At 42.1% G+C, this 21,566-nt stretch overlaps 1 protein-coding gene across 5 annotated transcripts; it reads left to right on the plus strand.

Annotated features, from left to right (window-relative positions):
* Positions 1–7,367: 7,367 nt before the first annotated feature.
* Positions 7,368–21,147, plus strand: ZSCAN25 (zinc finger and SCAN domain containing 25). Of its 5 annotated transcripts, none has more exons than XM_037138159.2 (8): positions 7,368–7,422; positions 8,163–8,325; positions 8,421–8,542; positions 9,429–9,848; positions 10,781–10,982; positions 12,157–12,248; positions 13,491–13,617; positions 17,783–21,147. In XM_037138159.2, exons 4-8 carry the CDS (start codon positions 9,459–9,461, stop codon positions 18,613–18,615), a joined length of 1,644 nt encoding a protein of 547 aa, XP_036994054.1. In that variant the 5' UTR covers positions 7,368–7,422; positions 8,163–8,325; positions 8,421–8,542; positions 9,429–9,458; the 3' UTR covers positions 18,616–21,147. The 5 variants fall into 5 exon arrangements, with proteins under 5 accessions (XP_036994054.1, XP_036994056.1, XP_036994053.1 ...); XM_037138161.2 differs by having other exon boundaries at positions 7,375–7,422; positions 8,248–8,325; XM_037138158.2 differs by lacking the exon at positions 7,368–7,422 and having other exon boundaries at positions 7,429–8,325.
* The last annotated feature ends 419 nt before the right edge of the window (positions 21,148–21,566 follow it).

The following is a 21,566-nucleotide window of genomic DNA, read 5'->3' on the forward strand; positions in this document are numbered from 1 at the left end:
ATTCAAAAATAAGTCCAGGGAGTCCTGTCTGTCCTTCTGGAGAAGAAATGTGACGAGCATGGCTAGAGTCAAGTGGGCTCTGTTGAGACTGTTAAATAGTGTTCAGGGCAGGCTGACCTTGTGCAGTCACCGTGGTGGTACACAGAGGTATCAGAACCAGTTCCTGTTCTCCAGATGCTTACACCAAGCAGAAAAGCTAAGACATACCTACCTGAAAAACAGCCACTAGGCATTTTAATTGTATATATTTTTATTTTCTTACATTTCTCTTCAAAAGGTATCTTGGGAATTTCTCATAGGGATATGGTGACAGTCTAGTTCCAGTTGTCTCACTTTTCCTCCTAAAAAAATCCATATGGGAACTATTATTATCAGTGAAACTAGGGTTAGAGGAAATCTACAAACTAAGGTATACAACTGTGGCCTAAACCAACCTCAACCAGCAGAACCAATATGGGAAGTCACAACTGGAAGAGTGGTATGGTGGGCACATTGGGGTAGGTCCATAAATATATAGGCGTTGTAGTGGTGGCATTTTCCAAAAGTTATTAGTAAATATTAACCTTCAGATGTCTGAGAAGGACTCACTTTGAGAGGGAATGGCTATGAGTAGGATAGAGGAGAAACATGGGGCATGTGTGTTGAGGAGACAGAGAAGGCATGGAAAGTGCATGGGAGTCCATAAAGGGAAAGATTTAAAAAGCACCACTTGTAAAAGAGAGGAGACCATCTTGGAAGGCAGGTGACAGTATCTTTTCATAGCAATGACAGATGAAGAATAGAAGGAAGGAAGTGAATGGTAGTATAAGCTCTTTTGAGCTGTTAGGATATAAGAATCAGGGGAATCCTGGCTGCATGGGCACTGTTATATTAAAGAAAGTATCCCTCAATGTAGCAATGGGAGAAAAAGCCCTTGCACTGAGACTGGGAATGTTATGCTTATCCAACCCCCTTTCCACAGTATCCATCTGTGAATAGCTGGTCCAGAAAAATCAAACTCATTCAAATAAAAGAGTAAAACACCAGTGTCAATATAAGGATATTATAGGAAAATGCAGATAGAGAAGCAAAAGTCTGAACATGAAAAAAACTCAACTGAAAAGTGTTGTCACAAAATAGAGGAAAATTAAATCCAACATTCCAAGACAAATTAAACACTCAATGAAGCAGTTGCAGCTAGGGGGGGAAAGCCTGCAATTCAGAATTATAGGAACTTAGAGAAGAAATGTTCCCACAACAGAAGGTGAGAGCCATATAACAAGGATATGAAATAGAAACTGTTAGAATTCAAGAAAGAACTGGAGCCCCAGTCAGGTGGCTCAGTTGGTTGGTGTGTTGTTCCACACACCAAAAAATTGTGTGTTGAATCCCTGGTCTGGACACATACCTAATTTATGGGTTCGATCCCCAGTTGGAGCACGTACAGGAGGCAACCTGTCAGCGGTTCTTTCTCACGATGATGTCTCTCTCTCACACACACACTCTCTCTTCGTCACTCTCTAAAAACCAATAAACATGTTCTCTGATGAGTATTAATTAAAAAATTAAAAAAGAGAAAGAATTGGAAAGAGTCAGAAATGAAGACCAAATTACAATTGACACCAAGGAGAATAGATACCAGAACAGTAAGAGACATAAAGTATTAAGAATAATAAAAGTGAAGAAAATAAAGGATTTGAGAGAAAGAGAAAGATATGATAGGTAAAGAAGATCCAACATATGTAAAATTGGGGTCCATGAGGAAGAAAACTGAAATAAAGGGACAGAACCAATATTTAAAGCTAAAATACTGAAATAAAGTTCCTTTGTATTTAAAAGGAGTAACATTTACTTGGGAAAATTGACACACAATGGGCAACCCTTTCCATGATGGGGCAGTGCTTTTTTTTTAATGGAATAGATACTCTGGAACAAAGCACTGCCTCATCATGGGAGGCCTGGAGCCTCTTCCATTATGCACAAACACTGGCATACAATGCAAAATTAAGAGACATGTAAAAATGTGACCGACAAGAGAAAAAATAACCAATAGAAGTAGATGCAATGCTCTCAGTATTGGGGTTAGCAAACACAAACTTTAAAATATTAAATAATGTGTTGAAAAGAAATGCAAATTTTTCAAAAAATGGAGACAACTACATTGAAATGCTATTTCTATGAGATTTGCAAAAGGCAAAAGTTTAATGCAACACATTTGGTTGGCTAAGCTGTGGGGAAACAGGCGCTGTCCTATGTTGTGGATAGAAGTGCAAAATGATATACAACCTGTATTGAGAATCTGGCAATATCTACAACACTATGTTAGCATTGATGCTTTAACGTTCTCTATTTAAGAATTTATCCATCTGATATGCCTGCACACAAATTTTAATATGACATAGGTACAAGTTATTTATTGCTGCAGCAATTTGTAATAAATGATTAGAAGCAACTCAAATGTCCATTGGTAGGGGGACATTTTAAATAAATTGTTATCTCTACACCAGCTTTAAAAAAAAAGAAAGGTCTCTGCACTGATGAATATTTTCTAGGACATATTACATGATAAGAAGCAAGGCATCTAGTGTATGTCCTTTTTGTGTGAGAGGAGAGGAGATAGGGAAAATGTATGAATGTTAGTATCTGTAAATAAATAAACACTTGAAGGCCATACAAAAAAACTAATCTTTAGAAATGGGGGTAGATTATGGAATAGTGTGCACGGAGTGGGTAGAGGTATGAGCAATAATTCTTTGTGTAACTTTTTATATGGTTTTGACTCTTGAATCATGGAAATATACCTATTGAAAAATTTATGTTAAATCCTAAAGGCTAAGTTGGGTAATGTAAATCAAATATCCAAAACTGTCCATATCAGCATTTTGAACACCTATAACCTTTATTTCTGTAATTAATGCTAAAACAGCTTTCGCATCTGCCATTTTACTTTGGCCTGTTAAAGACAGGACAGAAATAATTCTACCCATATTGTTAATAAAGGACGAGAGAGGTGAAGTATTAACTCCAATGTCAAGCCTGACAGCCCAGGCCTGCTGATGTTCAGAACAGGTTTTTAAATGTTTTTAAGTAATCTCTCTGCCTCTTCTATTTCTTCTCCATGGTAATGACAGCCTCTGTCCTCCCCTCTCCTTTCCTGTGTTTCACCCAATACCCTCATCTCATTTCTTTTGTTAAGATACTTTTTCCTCTCTGTCTGTCCCTCTTGTCCCTTTCTCTTTTCCTTCTTCCCTTTCCCCCTTCCTTCTTCTCAGTCCCTCACAATGCTGTCAGTACATTCAGTACCATGTTCTTTGCTAGGAAAAAATAAGCTTTCATTTGCTTACCTTTCCTGAAGTGTTTTCTTTAGGACAATGCCATTTCCCTTGGGTATAGTCTGAGCTCTCCAGGCTGGGAGCATGAGGATGGACTGTCTGGTTTCCTTTATAGTTTTCAGGCAACTATTTTTAAATTTCCTCCAAAAATCTCTTTAAACCATGGGAAAGAAGAACCAATGATATAGAAAAGCTCTTCCAAATATAAATGATATTATACAACTGTAGAAATTAAAACAATTTGTTTGGTCTTGACACAGGATACAGATAGATTACAGAATAGGAGTCCAAATATAAAGGCAATTTTACATAGAAATATAATGGTTGATAAAATTGGCCTTTTAAATTAATAAGGAAAAATAGATTATTCTTCAGTAGTGTTGAGGGAAGCTTGCTAGCCATTTGGAAAAAGGGGTCCAGGGGAGGCTGGATTTCTATTGTTTTTCTTTGACTAGATGCATTTCAGGCACAAATAAGATAAAATCCTAAGTATATTGGAAGGGCATATGGGGGAATTTAAAAAATCATCTTGGAGTACAGAAGGTACAAAGCACAAAATATTTTTTTAAAAAGGTAAGATGAATTTGAATCCACGAAACAATCTTGCAGTGCATGAAATTTCATTAAGAAAGGCAAAAGACAAATAGCAAAATATTTTCTTTTGGGCTAATTCCTCTCATGTCCAAAAACCCTTCATATCAGTAAGAGATAAATAACCCAACAGAAACAGAGGAAAGGATAAAAATAGCCAGTTCAAGCAAAAGAATTACAAGTAACTAATGAAGCTAGGAATAATGATTGACTTCACTCATAAATAAGAAATACAAATAAAAATCAGGGCACATTTCTCTTATCATACTGGCAAAGATGGAAAGTTTGGTAACATCCAATGTTGACGAAATTGTGGGGAAGTGAACATTATCCCCAAGTGTTTTGGGGAGTAGAAATCTGAACTCTGCAGGATAATTTGGCAACAATAGCTGACAATTCAAAATGCACATAATTTTTAGGCCCAGCAATTCCATGTACAGGAATTGATCCTTTAGATTTATTTACAAAAAGTGCACAAGGAATTATATATAATAATGTTCATCCCAGATATGTGGTAAATCCTTAAGTTGGAAACAACCTAAATGTCCACCAATAAGCTTCATAAGTTATGTAACGAATTAGTTATGGGAAATACATGCAACAAAATATTAATGAGGTAGGTCAACATGTGTAGATTTGGAAAGATATGTTTACTGAGTAAAAAGCAAAGTGCAGACAGAATATAGCAAAATTTCTGTTTGTGGAAAACAGAAAGGATATGTACAGTTAGTTTGCCTATAACATTTCTTGAAAAATTCATGAAACCTGCTTCATGGCCTCATCCTAACCTCGGATTCCTTAGTTTCTCTTTGTTTTTCTTATTCGTTTCCAGCACTCCTCTCTGCTTAGCTTGGATTCCACAGTCACTCACTACAACCTGCCATCAGAGCCCTCCTTGCCTTCCATTTGGCATTTTTGTAATCATTTTGGCAAATTCCAATATTGGATTAATCTGTTTGTTTTCTGAAGCTCTGCCCCCAGATTGCACAAGCAATTGTGTAGATTGATTCTAGCACTTGCTGTTTTGTTTTGAATCTCACATGGGTGTTTAGTGTTGTTTCACAATCTTTCCATTCACCTTACATTTTTTTCTACATCATTCCTCCCAACAGATATTCCAACTATTGCTCCATTACTGACGGTCCGAGATTATCATTGTCCTTTGTACTCTCAGCAGATAACATCACTGAGAAAAGAGGCCAAGAACGAACTCTTTAGAGTTTGTTTAAACTCTCTAGAACAATTTAAAAATAAGCTATTTCAAGAGTCAATGAACTATATAGCCCTTGTGTCAAATCCAGCCCTGGCTGTGAGCTGACGATGTTTTTACATCTTTGAAGGACTGTGAAAATGAATAATATTCAACAGACTATGTGACTCACAAAACCTGGAATAGTTATTACCTGACCCTTCGTAGAAGAAGTTGTTGAGCCCCAACCTAGATCATCACCCACCTTTAATTCTTTTCTGATTCAGAGCAGCCCCTTTCTCCTCTCCACAGTTGACCTGGAAACCCATGATCTGATTCAATCTCCTGCCTCTTTCAGAATGTCCTCTTTGCTGTCTCTTCTCCATAGCAAGCTGAAGAATGTTTTTTATATCACTAGGTATAGTTCATTTTCCCCAGATTGCCTGAGCCAATCAGGGAGTTTCTCTTGGGCTTTGGATATATTCCAGTCTCATCCCTTTTGAATGTGAGTGCATGTTAGCTATTGGAGGCTATCGGACACTACTTCCACATAGGGTTGTTGTTGTAATTTATAATATAAAAGAATCTGAGACCCTGTGAAACCAGCTGGACTTGACCCTGACATTTGGTATAAGGTAGGGACCCAATGTTATCTTTTTTCAGATGAACAATCAGTTGTCTGCTTTTATTTTTTTAATGATTTTATTTATTTACATATTTTTAAAAATATTTTTAAAATTTATTTTTAGAGAGAGGGGAAGGGAAGGAGAGAGTGGAATAGAAACATCAATGTGCGGTTGCCTCTCATGTGTCCTCCACTGGGGACCTGGCCTGCAACCCAGGCATGTGCCCTGACTGGAAATCGAACCAGTGACCCTTTGTTTCACAGGCGCGTGCTCAATCCACTGAGCTACACCAGCCAGGGCTTATTTATATATTTTTAAAGATTTTGTTCACCAGGGGAAGGAAGGGAGAAAAAGATGGAGAGAAACATTGGTCACCTCTTGCACACCCCCAAGTGGGGAACTGGCTTGCAACCCAGGTATCTGCCCTAACACAGAATGGAACCAGCAACCCTTCAGTTTGCAGGCTTGTGCTCAATCCACTGAGCCACACCAACTAGGGCAAAAGATTTTTTTCATTTATTTTTAGAGAGAGGAGAAGGGAGGAAGAGAAAGAGAAACATTCACCTGTGAGAGGTACATGGATCAGTTGCCTATCACACACACCTCAACAGGGGACTGCCAGGAACCCAGGAATGTGCTCTGACCATTATCTAATGGGCAACCTTTTGCTTTGCCAGACGAAGGTCATCCAAGTCAAGCTGCTCAGGGTGTTTGTTGTGCGAGAAACCTGGTTCTTCATGCTCACACAGTAAAGAATTATAGATCAGCAAGTCCATGAGTGTGCTGGCAGAGTTTATTGGTGATACGTTTTCTTGGAAGAGAACAGGTGTTGATTGGATGGGAGAGAAAGGCATAGGTACAAAACACAAAGCAAGATAAGGACAGAGAAAAGCAAGGGCAGCCCAAAAGCCCGGGGGCCCTTTGTTGTGACAACTTTGGATCTCCATTTCCTCTGTTCAGTTTTTCTCATAGTTTCTCCTAGCATCTTTCTAAAACAGGTTCCTTTCCACCTTAAATCCTTTCCACGGTTTCCTAGTGCCTTCAGGTTATCTTCTGAAGTACTTATTTTAACCGTCTGCTCCAGTAACTCTGATGTTTCAAGAATGCCTTAATTCCTCCCCACTCGGTGGGCTCGTCGTGTTACCTTTGCTGGGGACACTTACCTCATTTTTTTGGTCCACCCTTGAAATCCAATTGCATTTGCCTACTCCGGTAAGACTCCCCTGATTATCCGCCCCCAACTATTGCTATCGAGCCTCTCATATAAACATGTATTAAGTTCTTTCAACCGACATTCTCGGCCCCTACACAGTGCAGTAAGCAGCAGGGCTGAAGGAAAAAACACGTGTTGACCTACTGGATTGTAAACCTCCTAAAAGGGAGGGGCCGTGTCCCGTGTATGTCTGGAGAGTCCATCCCACAGAGGGAAAGCAGGTGCAAAGGCATGAAGGCGCAAAGAAACCCGGCGACCGAGAGCTTCGAGGAACGCACTTAGCCAAGGAAAGAGCCGCCCGCCCGCCCGCCAGCCACGCTTCGAAGGCTTAAGAGGATGAGCGACCATCGAGACGCTCTGACCTCCGAGAGTCCTAGAGAGGAAACGGAAGGGGCCCTTTCCTTACGCACCTGTCTGACAGAGTCCGAGACCCACTTCCGGTCTGTGGAGGGCACTGGGGAGGCTGGCGTGGGCACGGGTGCGGGGACTTGGGTGAGAGCTCGGTTGGTCCCATAAGAATGGCGGTGGTCGGGGCTCCGGGCCCGGGCTGTGATGCAGTTTCTGGGTGCAGCAGCGGCGGCACTGACGCTGAGGGAGGCGCATCTCCTCGGAGCTGCCTTCCCCGGTGCCAAGGCCTGGCGGGCTGGGACCCAGGGCTGGGGGAGGGGGACTCCCGCGGTTGGCTCACATAGGAGCGATGTAGATCCCGCCCGGCCAGAGTCGGCCTAATGCTGGGTTCTTGTCCATGAACTCGAGACCTTGAACCAAAATGGAACTCTGAAAAGTGAACGTAGTTATTATAGAGCAATACGTAGGACACTTTTAATGAATAGCAATGGGATGCCTTCTATTTGTCAGCTATGAGGAATAAAAGATGAGTGAGGGCATTTCTTCAGGGAATCTGGTAGGCAGAGACCCATTGGTAAACATTTGCGCTAAAATAAATGTAACAGCTAGAAAATCATGAACAATCAATGCAGGAGAGAAGATGAATAGACTGAAAATGTAAAATAGGTTTAAGAAGAGTAGAAAAATACATAAATATCTAATAGAATATTGAACAGAAACTGGATGTGCTTCCTGCCGGTTGTTCATTCTTTGCTCCATTTAGAGTGATCTCTTCCCCTAAAAGCCGAGCCCTTTACCCGCTTTGGACTTGCAGATCTGTCTCCCCAGCCTGTCACCCCCTCTGCGTGCATTCTCCAGTCTAGAAGAAGCCTCTTCTTTTTCAGGAGTTCTTGAACCTACAATTATCTTTCTCTTTTTGGCTTCCCATATTTCTCATCTAAACTATATATTTTGGAATGTCGACCTCAGCCAGCCATCTCACCTCTTCCTCTTCAGTTTTTTTCATCTGAAAACTAGGAGAAATAGTACTCACCATACAGAATTGTTGTAAGTATTAAATGAGAGTATGTGTTCACATGCTTTCTAAATGGTAAAGCCTACACAAGTTAGAAATGGTATATATGTTGCTCTGTTGTCTTTAGGTTGAGCACACACCCAAGCCACCAGCAAGTCTATTTGGTTTATCTCCATGATATGTCTTAACTTTGTCTGCTTCTTTGCCACCATCCTGATATAAGTCCTGTCATCTCCTGCTTGAACCACAGTAAGTGCTGCTTCCCTCCTTTCCCTCAGTAATTCTTGTCATACTGCAGGTAAAGTGGCCTTTGTAAAACATGTAGCTCCCCACTAAAACAAGAAATAGGAGTAAAGCCCGTAATTCTTACTGTGGCCCAGGCTCTGGATAATTTGGTTTCTTCCTGTCTCTGCTACTACTTCTTGTATAGCTCTGCCCCTAATGTACTCTGCTGAAGCCACTTTGGTTTGTTACCCAACATACAGAGTAATTTCTAGCCTCAAAGCTTTTGCCTGGAATGTTCTTTGAAGGACTGGCTCATTCTCATCCTGCAGGTATCAGCCTAAGTGTCATCTCTTCAGAAAAGTGTTCTTGAAGTTGTCCCCCATTAGTAGAGAACCTTACTTATTTCCTTTCTAGAACTTATCCTCATTTATAATTTTAATTTATTTGCTTACATTTGTTCTTTTCTCTCTGCTGCACTAGTATGAGTTTCAGGGGATAAGCACCTGGTTTCTCTTACTCTCTACTATATTTCTACTTTCTATGGGCCTGGCATATATATGTATTGAATGTTTATTTCCTTTAGTTTTGGAAGAGTAGGACCAGGTGACTGAACTAATTATTACCCATCTTACATCCTCTGATTGTAGTTTTACCTCGCTAATGGGATCCTTAGGTATTTGTGGGTATAAGCTAAACCTTATACATTTTATATTTACTCTCTGCTCACACTAAGTGGTTCGCAAATACTGAATTGAACTGATGTGAGTTTCAAGATGTATGTTTCATCTTTTGAAAATGTCTCACAGAAGGTAATTCACATGTTTTCCAGCAGAATATTCATTGATGTAGAGACAACTGGGATGGACTGGTCTGTGTCTCACGGTCATTGTCTGTCTGGTTTTCCCAACAGACCCTCAGTCTTCTGGGTGGAAGTGCGAAGATGCTTAAAGAGCATCCAGGGATGGCAGAAGATCCTCAGCAGCAGCAGATAGGTGTTCCTGTGGTAAAATTGGAGAAAGAACTGCCATGGGGCAGGGGAAGGGAGGACCCTAGTCCTGAGACTTTCCGGCTGAGGTTTCGGCAGTTCCGCTACCAGGAGGCAGCTGGTCCCCAGGAAGCCCTCAGGGAACTCCAGGAGCTCTGTCGCCAGTGGCTACGGCCTGAACTGCACACCAAGGAGCAGATCCTGGAGCTGCTGGTCCTGGAGCAGTTTCTGACCATCCTGCCCCGGGAGTTCTATACCTGGATTCGGGAGCATGGCCCGGAGAGTGGCAAGGCCCTGGTGGCCATGGTGGAGGACTTCACAGAGAGAGCACTGGAGGCCAAGGCGGTGGGTGAGAAGGGAGTCTCAGGTCTTGTTTTGTTGGTGTGATGGGGGAGATTTAAAGAATTGAGAGGTTTGAGGAACCATGAGGTGGGTTAGATGCAGAATCTCTGTGCTTATACTCCCAGAGGTACTTTTTGGAGGGCAGTGGAGTTTTCGGCAAAAAGAAGCCATTCCCAGGGCTTCTTTTTTGGTCATCAGGGCAGAAGGCTGCCCATATGTCCCTTGTGAGTCTCAGGCTCAAAGAAGGCAGATGTGATAGATTCCAAGGTTCCTTCTAGACCCGTTCCTCTTTGCACAGAGCTGTATGTGAGAATGTCGGGAAGTCTGTTTTGTGAATATTCTCACCAAGAAGAGCTGTCTGAAATGATGCTGTTTCCACATCTGGGACCTCGGCTCATGTGGCTCACACAGTGCTTCTGTGGTGGTATTCTGGTGATGCCAAGTAACTACTCTGCTGGTGCTTCCTTGAGACTCTGGCCATTCTCTGTGCCTCTCTGATTCAGTTGCATGATCACTGGCTGGGAAGGAAGAGAGCAACTTTTTCTCACCAGCTAATTTATGGCAGAGTTTAGGCTTTGTAGTTTTTATTTTCAGCATCTGTAATTGGGGAGGTTTTGTTTTTTTTTTTCTAGTAGGGAAACCATATTCAGGCTCTTTGTGATGTTTTTCATGGTAGAATTTGATCTGTATTTGAGGCAGACAGAAGGGATCCTTGTAAAATGGTATGGACTCAGAAACGTTGCTCAGAGCCTGAGGAGGGTAGTTTAGCTTCCTTTTCACCTTCTCACTAATGTCCTGATGAAGAGCTGAGCCAGCTTGTCCTTCCTCTCCCCTGCAGCTGGAATCCTTCTTTTCTTGGCTCTCTTTTTAGATTTTAGTTCAACTCCTTTCATAACCAGGCCTCATTTGAAATAGGTTTTTGGGCCCATTCTTAGGTTCCATGCCACGTGCAGGGAGAGCAGGAGGAAACAGCACTTTGCGGAAGCACTTGGGAACCTGGTGTCCACCTGGGGCCAGTGGAAGTCAAGCCTGAGTGGGGGATGCCCCGTGGGGAAGGAGTTCAAGGCCTAGAACAAGGCACTGAGGAGCACCTCAATCAGGACCCTGGTGCTGGGACACAGGCCTTCCAGGAGCAAGGTAAGATGCAAACAGGAAATAAGGTCACAGGAAATGGTGCTTTGTGTCCTCTCCCTCCCTCTTTCCTTTACAAACCCAGCAATTGATAAATTAAGTTACCTGCAAAGTGTATGTGTGTGTGTGGGGGGGGAGGTGGCTAGGAAGGGGGAAATCCCCAGAATTTATTTATAAAAAATTATTTATTCTTACATGTTTAAACTTTAGCCACCTTCAAGTACTCTTCACTTGATGCAATACACCTATTAGGCCTTTTTTCCATTGCTCAGAACAGTTTTTGAACTTGTCGATTTTGATGCCTTTTAGTGCTTCTGCCATTTTTTGTTTCATCTCTTCCACATCAGCAAAAATGTTACCTGTAATGACTTTTTTCATCCAGGGAAACAAAGTTGCTTGGGGCAAGATTGGGTGAATAGGGAGGGTGGGACATGGGGGTCATACCATTTTTGCTCAAAAACTACTGAATGCACAGTGGTATGGGCAGGTGAGCTCGTAAATCACCCGTCATGAAATGAACAAACACGTTGAAAGAGTCTTCAAAAAACTTCACTGAAGCCAAATTCAGCCTCTCACAATAATGCCAGCTGGTACTCTGATAGAGATGGATTCCTTGAATACTCATGGAGATGGGGTAGCCTGTATTTCAAGGGGCCCACCCTCCAGAGATAATTCTGGTTTGGGGGGGGGGGTCCTGCCTCATAATTATGAGTTTTTCTGGCTACTTCCTTGACTTTAGTAGGGAAGCAATGAAATGAAATTGTTTTCTGTACCTTAACTCTTTAATTTCTTCAGGGTATATCTGAGATCATGCTCTCTTGTCATTTGTCTCCTTTCCCTCACATTCCTTTTTGAAACCATCAGGAATATTTAGCTGACATGTAGAGATATTTTGAAGTAGGCAGATCAACCATATCCCTAAAAGTAATGTGTGCCTTTATTCTGTTACTGAGTCTCAAGGGGAATTATTTTCAGAGTAGGGATCATGCATAGCTCTGAAGAGATAGGTGTAATTGGGTTGAGACCATCTTCCCAGCTGAGAACAGGGTAGGATACACACAAATTCCTATCTGGAGTTTTCTTTTGGTTCCTGGGTTTCTGTGTCAGACATTGGACACCTTTGAAGGAGCTAACTGTAAGATAGCACTGATTCTGCTCATGCTTTTTTCCCCCTGCTCAGGTCTGCCAATTCTTCAGGCTGGTCCTGGCTTCCCCTCAGTGAACACCAGAGACCAAGAAATGGCAGTTGGATTCCTTACGGCTGGATCCCAGGTGAGCTGTGCCTCTGCTCTTTCAGTGCTAATGACATTGCTTTGAATGAGGTTCACTTTCCCCAAGATTTCTATGTACAACTGAGACCCATCCATAAAGTTGAATTATTCTTGTTCTGATGGGCTTTGTTCTCCCCATTTCACTGTCTTCAGTTGTTAATTTGAATTGAGTCTGTGCCTTAGGGTCCTGGCATAAGGCTCAATTCACTTGTTTGTATTACTCTTGGAGTTTTTTTGATTGACCCAGTATTACTGTTTTAATAGTGGGAGGAAGACATGTTGATAGAAATCCCGTTGACCTGGTCTAGGCTGTGGCTGTTGGCCAGGAGATCAGTAACCCTTTGTGGCTAGCCTTTATGGATACTTCTGCTGCTGCTCTTCCTCTAGACCTTCCCTTCCCCCATGTTAGCAGGAGTGTAGCTGACTTGGGGTTGGGGGCTCTCAGGAGTGCTGAGCAGAGTGGTCTGTCTGGTCCCTACACTGGCCACACCAGGAGTTCTGGCCTTACTTGCACTTCTTAGCCTGCTACAAGTCGTGGGTAACTAGAGCAAAGATGGGCATTTTCGCCACACTGTGAGTCTCTTCCATGAGGTTGCTGGGGTGGTGAGGGATTTCCAGTGTGGCACCTTTGATTTTATTGTAGAAAGTTCATAGCATAAAAAAGAAGTGAGTCAAGTCTGATCTAGTTAAAGCTAGCATTGAACAGGTTTGATGCTGGCAACATTCCCTATTTCTGTTTTCTATGGATGGGGTTTGGAGAAAATGCAGAATGACAGCAGTGTGTTTTAATTTGATCAGACCCTCATCGTCTGTCATAATAGTTCTTCATGGTGTCGTGAATGACAGTGCATTTATTTTACCATGGCATTAAGACAGGGCTTGCTCAAATGTTGACTTATCTCTGATGGAAAATCAGTTTTAGGTGAGGGGTAAATAGCAGTTTTCAGCCTCAGTCAAGCTTAAGGATTAAGTAGTGGCGATTGGAAAGTGGAAATTGGATGCTGTGTTTATTAGGTACAGGCTAAGCATCTACAGCAGAGACTGAAAAATAAAGTGGCTCAAACCAGTTCATTACTCTTTGTTGAGAGGCAGGCACTTCTGCTTCCAAGGCCAGCTAAGGACCCTGGTTCCTTGATCTTCTTGCTTTGTTCTCTAGAGTATTGTCCCCTCTAGTCACTCTGCTTTTAGATTGCTCCTACTTTGGGATTATTTCTTTATCCATAGCAGTCTCCTGGTTTTTCAGGGTTTGGGACCATTTAAAGATATGACTCTGGCCTTCCCAGAAGAAGAGTGGCGACATGTGACCCCAGCCCAGATAGACTGCTTTGGGGAATACGTGGAACCACAGGCCTGTGGAGTCTCACCTCCAGGTAAGACTGTTTTCAGGTAAGAAACAGGCATTTCGAAAGCTACAACCTTGTTCTGGACGTCAGAACCGAGTACTGCTGTCAAAGGAAGGGGATTTCATGGCAGATGAATAAATGAGATCAAAGAGCATGGGCCAAGGGGGTGAGAACTGGCTAGGCACATTGCTGTGTCATATGAGAAGGCAAGAGGCAAGAAAATATGAGGTAGTTATTCTGGCTGCAGTGGGACACGTTGGTCATTAGGATTCCTGAGGACCTAATCTGTATACATGATTGAAGTGTATTGAAGGCTTGAGAGCAAGAGAAAAGCAACAAAAGATGGAACCTCTGATCTCATTCACTAAGCACGTGTTTATTCAATGTCCTCTGCATGTAGGCCCCAGCTTAGCTTTGAGTTGGGGGAGACTAGTGTACATGAAACCTTCGGGGCATATAGAGTAGACATCTAGAGTAGGGCATGAGAACCCATAGTAGGGTTTTAGAGACAGGAAGGGTCAGTGTGGGCCTGTGTCATGGGGCAAGCAGAACCTGGCTTGGCCTGTCTCACCTGATGGCTAGGTTTTACCTGAGATGAGAGCTGGGGGCACTTGGCCATCATGCACATGTAAAGAGCTCGTGTGCAGGAAACATGAGCAGGAAAAGAGGCGGGAAGGGTTACCAGGGTGAAGGCCCTAATGGGAAAGCCAGCAGGGGCCAATGCAGGGGCTGGGGAATTTCCAGAGTGAAAAATAGTGTGGAAGGTCTCTGTGGGCTGAATGGGGAGCACAGTGGAGACAGGAAAAGAAACGAGGGTGGCCCATTCCTTTGTTTTCTCTAATTCTCTTTTTTCCCCTTTAATAACTTCTTTGTAAGTTATGTACTGACCACTCATAGGTCCTGACTTCACCTGGCCTTTTTTTGTCTTGATATATGTGGAGGGCTGAATAAGAGTATTATTGTATTTCCCTCAGGACCTGAGAGAACCCATGCTGGCTTCACTACTTACTGTGTCCTTGGGCTTCTCCCTTGACCTTTTCAGGTCTCAGTTTTCTTAGTTGTAAAGTGGGGATATTCATATAACACTGTCTCTTGGTGCGGTGAGAATTTAATGAGAATAAATCTATTTCTTGGCGCGGTGAGGATTTAATGAGATAATAAATTTAAACATTTGGCAAGCATGATAGTGTTAGATATTTTTATTAGTTGTATAAGTATTAAGTTATTTCCTTATGAGTCAGTGAGCATTCATTCATCTATTTATCCAAAAATATTTATTTGGCATTTGCTGTGTGGCCAACAATCCACATAGTAGTCACTGTGAAAGGCTAAAAATGATTATGATTATAATCATGATTATGATTATGATTATAAAAATGCCTCCATGATTTTAACAGTCAGATGAAGACCCCAAGTGCCTATAATAATGCTGATTATGGACATTATGCTCAGTGATACAAGCCAGGCACAAAAGGACAAATAGTGTATGATCATATTTACATGCGATATCTATAATATAGTCAAATTCATAGGAACAGAAGGTAAATTCATGGTTGCCTGGGATTGGGGCAGGGGAGAATGGGGAGTTGCTTAATGGAGACAAAATTGCAGTTTTGCAAGATGAATAGAATTCTAGAGATTAGTTGTATAACAGTGTGAATGTACTTAAAACTACTGAGCTGTACACTTAAAATGGTTTAAATGATTTAAAAAATCCTACGATATTTGTGGAGAAAAAAAGTTGACAAAATAAAAGCAACTGACGTACATTAAAAAATAATAATGATGCTCATTATGGAGCAGTGCAAGGAGCACTAGAGGAAGGGGCTCGGGAGACCTAGGCCCAGTACAAGGTTGTCTGTCACACCATGAGAAGGAGATGTGCGATTCCTCGGTGGCAGAGGATGTAGAAACCCTCAGAGGTTACTGCACAGTGCAGGGTCTCATGCAGCATGTCCCAAATAGAGGTCCCATCATTCTAGTGTCTTAATCCCCATCGGTGATATACCTCTGCCAGTGATGCCACTGTGTGGGGAAGGATTCTGCCCTCTTGTTCGTGGGGGGTTTACATCATCCTGGCCTTTTTTGACTATTCTAGAGACTCTCTGTATGTTTGTCCTCTTAGCCACTCATTGCTTCAGAACAACCCTAGTACTTCCCTAAGCGCTTACGTTGAGGCTAGGTGAGGTGAAGGTCTGCTTCTCAAACACACTGTCTGCTAGCTGCTTCAACCTTCAGGTCTTCCTGACATTTATTCCCCAGTAGTTGCAGCTCTGGCATTGATGGCTGTGTAGGATAAAGCCTGAGAAATAAACATTTTCCGGCCTCCGTTCCGTAGTATATAATACATATTTGCCTTTCCTTAGGGTCTAGTTAAGGTTCACACATTGCATTTAGATTTAATTTTACTATTCATAACACCTCAAAACTGGAAACTACCCAAAAGGACGTCAGTGAAAATACTAAAGAGGTTGGAATATATTCTTAGACTGTAATACTTATACCAGTGAAAAAGAATGTAGTGTAACTACAGCTACTCACCACAATATGTGTGAATCTCACAAGCATAGTAATATTGAGCAGAAGCCAGAAACAATGTGGATCAATTATGTAAAGTTCAAGAACAGGCAAATGTGCTTTATGGTGATAAAGGTGGGGATAGTATGTTACCCTGAGGGCAGGATGTAGTAGCTGGAGGGGATGGGAGAGGAATTTCTGGGTGCTGGTAATGTTTCTTAAACTGGATGCTGTTTATAGGGGTGTGTTCATTATGAAAATTCTTTTGAATTCTCCATTTATTTTTTTGTACACTTTCACGGAAAGTTCATGAAACAATACCTCAGGGTTGATAGCTGTGCCCTTCATATTTTAATCAAATCAGGAGGCATGTAATGTCTCTTTTTTTAATCTTTTAATGATCTTGCCTGAAAGGACTCTTTTTTCAATTTAAGTACCACTTGCCATTTTTCTCTTGCCTTCCTTGCTTCCTATTAAAAGGAATTTAATCTCACCTTTTCTCTTCCCTTTTCTCTTGTTCTCCTGTAAACAATTGTTCTGTTAATTTAGAGAGAGTATAAGAGGGACCAGAGGAAGGACTTCTAGAAGGGGCAAGGCATTTCAGTAGCCTTCACAGGCGTTTTGGTCTTAATGAAGACGCTATAGTAGAGGTGGTCTGGTATAAGAATGTCAGTGACAAACTGGGTTCATTTGTTCTTCCAGCAGTCATTAAGCACCTTCCTTGAGTCAGACACTGTGCTGGGCTCTCAGGAGACCCATATTAGTAAAACAAGGCTAGGTGGAAGGAGCAGTGGGAGTGGGGACAGTGGCCTGAGCAGGTGATGTACGATATGGAGAGCTGCAAGTAGTTCACCATTGCTGGAATAGGTTTATAGTCACCGAGGAAGGCAAAATGTTTGGATGGATGTAAAGTAGCAGTTACAACAAGGTCATAGATAAATAAGTACAGAATAAATAAAGTGCTAATTGAATATATTTGTGCTGAAGAGATCCACAGTAAGAGAACAATCAGGGTGTATTTTTAAGAACTCATTGAGTCAGATTTTGAAGGAAATAAAAGAGTCCAACTTAGAAAGTTAAGTAGGAACACATTAAAATTTGGTAGACTCTTCTCTAAAAAGGCGTGGAATTTGTTTTTTTGCTTGGGCTTCTACAATAGATTACTAAAGACTGGGTGATTTAAACAATGGACATTTATCTCTCACAGTTTTGGAGGCTGGGAAGTACAGGGTGCCAACAGATTCTGTGTCTGATGTGGGCCCTCTTCCTGGTTTGCAGACAACACCTTCTTGACTTGACCTGATAAGGCAGAGAGAGGGGGTGGGCAGCGGGGAGAGACAGATCTGTGTCTCTTTTTCATAAGAGCACTAATCCCATCATGAGGGATCATGGCCACAGGACTTCTTTGTGTTTGTTCAGAGAGAGAGTTCTGGTTTCTCCCTGCCTTCTGATAGCATCCCACTGGGGCTTAGGGCCTCAACCTGTGAATTTGGAGATGGGGCAGACATTCAGTCCATGACAGAGGTGGAAAGAAGTAAAGGAAAGTTTGGCTTGAAGGTCAAAGAAAGTAAAATGTATTGAGGTTGTTGGTTGAAGGAAAAAAGAAGGAATTAGTTCTAACATAAATTTACTTCCTAGCTGTTACAGAATCAGTCTGTGTCTCCTTGCCCTGCAGGTATTGGGAGCAAGGAAAAGGAGGCCAAAGTCCAGCAGGCAGAGCTCAAAGGGGTGCTTGCTCAGGGCACATCAGAGAGGTTTGGGGAAGCTGCTCTCCAGAGCCCTGAGCTTGGAAGAACCTGTGAGCAGGAGCCTGGTAACTCTGTGGGAAACATGCCAGGGCCTCCTCCTCCCCAGCATGGCATCCTACCCATGCCCAGTGACCTCAAGACTCACAGCTCCTTCTGGAAGCCTTTTCAGTGCCCCGAGTGTGGTAAAGGCTTCAGTCGGAGCTCAAATCTTGTCAGACATCAGCGAACCCATGAAGAAGAAAAATCCTATGGCTGCATTGAGTGTGGGAAAGGGTTTACTCTGAGAGAATACCTCATGAAGCACCAGAGAACCCACCTGGGAAAGAGACCCTATGTGTGCAGTGAGTGCTGGAAAACCTTCAGTCAGAGACACCACCTGGAGGTCCACCAGCGGAGTCACACAGGGGAGAAGCCCTATAAGTGTGGGGACTGTTGGAAAAGCTTCAGCCGGAGACAGCATCTCCAGGTGCATCGGAGAACTCACACTGGAGAAAAGCCCTACACCTGTGAGTGTGGCAAGAGCTTTAGCAGGAATGCCAACCTGGCTGTGCACCGGCGAGCCCACACCGGGGAGAAGCCATACGGGTGCCAGGTGTGTGGGAAACGGTTCAGTAAAGGGGAGCGGCTGGTCAGACACCAGAGGATCCACACGGGGGAGAAGCCCTACCACTGCCCTGCCTGTGGGAGGAGCTTCAACCAGAGGTCCATTCTCAACCGCCACCAGAAAACTCAGCATCGCCAGGAGATCCCTGTGCAGTAAGGGTGCCCTGTGGAAATGCATCTTTTGCTAATGGAAAGTGCTGGACAGGGTGAGACCTTGCAAGACCACCAAGTAGAGGGAGACCTTCCAGGAGTTTGGAAGGAGAGGGAGACCTTCCCACATCTTTACTCACTGTGGGGTTATGGGTTGCAGAAAGACACTTTGACCCTTTTGCTTTCCACTTGTTCAGAAGGAAAAAGGGCAAGTCCTAGTTCAAGTCTCTGAGTTCCCAGAGATCACAGCCTCTTCCATCTCTTACCTAGGTAGTGCTAACAGTTTTTCTTATCATCTTTTGGGGAAACAATATCTTGAGTTTTAGTTCACCTTGAGGTTTTTTCTCCTTGAGTTGGATGTTCATATCCGCCGTCTCCTGAGCAAGACTGATGGTCAAGGTAAAATTTTGTCCAGTGTTAGCAGTTTGAACTTATTTTTCTGAGGTCTGCATCTTACCTGTCAGGATACAGACTGTCTCCTTCTACTCTCGTCCATTTAATAAATATTTATTGAACACCTACTATATGCCTGGCACTGGGATTACAGTGGTTAATGAGACAGATGAGACCTTGTTCTCCTGGAGCTTGTGATTTAGCACTGGAAGCACCAACACAAACCCATTAAATATTGTATTATTAGTTACATTTTGTGGTGAGTGGCATGTGAGAAGGTTTTCTTGTGCTCACTCATTCTGCCCAGTCTGCTTGGGTGCTGGATCTTTCCCTCCACAGTTTGGATCACTCAGGCAGCCTCATTTATTTTACTTTATTTGTAGCCCCCTTTGTAACATTCTGCCTTCATCTGTAAAGTTTCCCCATTCAATTCCTTGTACTACAGCGGCTATCCACATATCTATTAGGAAATAAATATTTTGCTATTGATCACTGAATAAAGATGTATTTTAAGAAAGCATTCAGTTCTGTATAAAGATCTAATAAGTCTAAAAGATGAACTAGTATTAATACTTTATATTTGATGGCACTGTACAGTATATAAAATGCTTTTCTTTGTGTTCCCACTTGATTAATTCCATATATATTTATTCATGTCCAGCAGTGTGCCAGGAACTCTTTAGGTGCTCAAGATGTATCAGTGGATAAAATGGGAAAATCATTGACCTTGTAAAGCTTGTATTTTAGTGAATGTATTTGATCTTCTGAACCACCCAACATGGAGCCTGTGGATGTTCCTATGAACCTTCTGAACCTGGGATCTGAGCCTGTGTCTCGGTCCTGTCAGCTTCTTGCCCTGAAATGCATTCCCTACCTACCTCTTGTTACTGAGTAATCTCTGTTCTTGGTGCATCTAGATCCTTGTGAAGTGCTTGGGGTCCCGAGTGCCAACTGGAGATGATGAGATGGTAACAATCTGTTTTGCATGAGAGTGCCAATTTAGGAAAAATAAAGATGTTTATAGGCATTTAAAAAATATATTTCTTTAAAAATAAGATGCAGTGTTTATAACTCTTTAAGGTTTCTTTTATTATTTTGCCATCACCAAAGGGTTTCCTTCCTGTCTGAAGTTCCGGAGACTGAAATTTGCATGGACTGCACTGCGGTGTTGTGGTTCTGTGCCTCTGAGTGCTGGTGCTGAGAAAGTTCGTCTTTTGATGTGATTTGTCTCATGATGCCTCTTAATATTCTTTTACTGAGATCCCCCCCAATTTCTGTTGTAAAAAAGATAAATGGTAATGATTTCAACACACAGAGTTGCATTACTCAGTCTGTTTTGAAGCTCATTATTTTACCCATTTATTGGGAGGTAGCCATGGTGTTTAATTTTGATTTAGTGAATGACCTTCTGGGCCATCAGCTGTCCCCACGGGGTTGTAATAAGCAGGATGTATCTAACACATCTACTATCTGAGATACTGGACTTTTCAGCAACATTGAGGTCCAGATTCAAAATCAGCTTATTTTTCCCCACTTCCCATACAAGCCAGGCAAAGTTTGATGCTGGCCACCTTGCAGCCAAACCCAGTGGAAGGTTTTTGCTAAACCTCTGGCTTCAGGTCTATAGGACATGGGACCTGACCTGGCCTGAGTTTGGCCTTCTCTGAGAGGTCCATTATATTCCAAAGCTGGAAGGGAGCATGGGACTACCAGGGGGTGGTGAGTTGCTCATCAGTGCTCTTTTCTGTTTACCTGAATTGTATTCTCTTTGATCACACACTTAGCCAGACAGGTCTCTGGGTTTGCAGCCAGTTGAAATATCCGGAGGTAAGCTTCAATAAAGTTAGGCCTTGCTGTCTTTCCCACTTGGGCTCCACTGTGTGCTTAGAGGCCAAAGCTTAGGGACAGTGCTTCAAAAGTGCCTCCAAAGAGAATTTTCCCATGTAATGGTAGTAACCTTATTTTTATACCTACTCAAATGTCAAATATTTTATTTTCTGTATTTTTCTATTTAGAAATATTTTTAGAATAGAAAATTTCAAACATGTATAAGTGAATCCTCATGTGTTAACCATCTTTTAACTAAACATTGTAAACTCATAGTATTGCTTTATCTCTACCCTCTCCCAATCTTCCTCCCTCACTGAAGAACTTTGAAATAAATTTCAAATGTTTATAAATATTTTAGTGTGTACCTCTAAAGGGTAAGGTCTCTAAAAGAATAACCACAATACTATTATGCCTAAAAGTTAACAATTCCTTAATTCTTGATTATTATTTTAAACCTCCCACAAATTCTTTTAGAAGCTTTAAGACCCAAGATTCATAATTTTAATTGGATTGTCTTCTAAGTCTAATAATCTATAGCTTCTATTCTTTTTCCCTCTTGAAATACATTCACTGAAACAACTGGATTTCTTATCCTGTAATCCTGGATTACTTATCCTGAGAAATGTTTATTTCTCAGGCCTTATCCTACACAGCCATCAATGCTTATTGTTTGCATATCCATGGCATTGTTTAATACAGCTCTCTGACCTCTGTATCAACAAAGAACTTACAAGG

This window comes from Artibeus jamaicensis, unplaced genomic scaffold (assembly GCF_021234435.1).
Source record: "Artibeus jamaicensis isolate MK-2021 breed Jamaican fruit bat unplaced genomic scaffold, CSHL_Jam_final contig_402, whole genome shotgun sequence".
NCBI classification, from domain to species: Eukaryota; Metazoa; Chordata; class Mammalia; order Chiroptera; family Phyllostomidae; genus Artibeus; species Artibeus jamaicensis.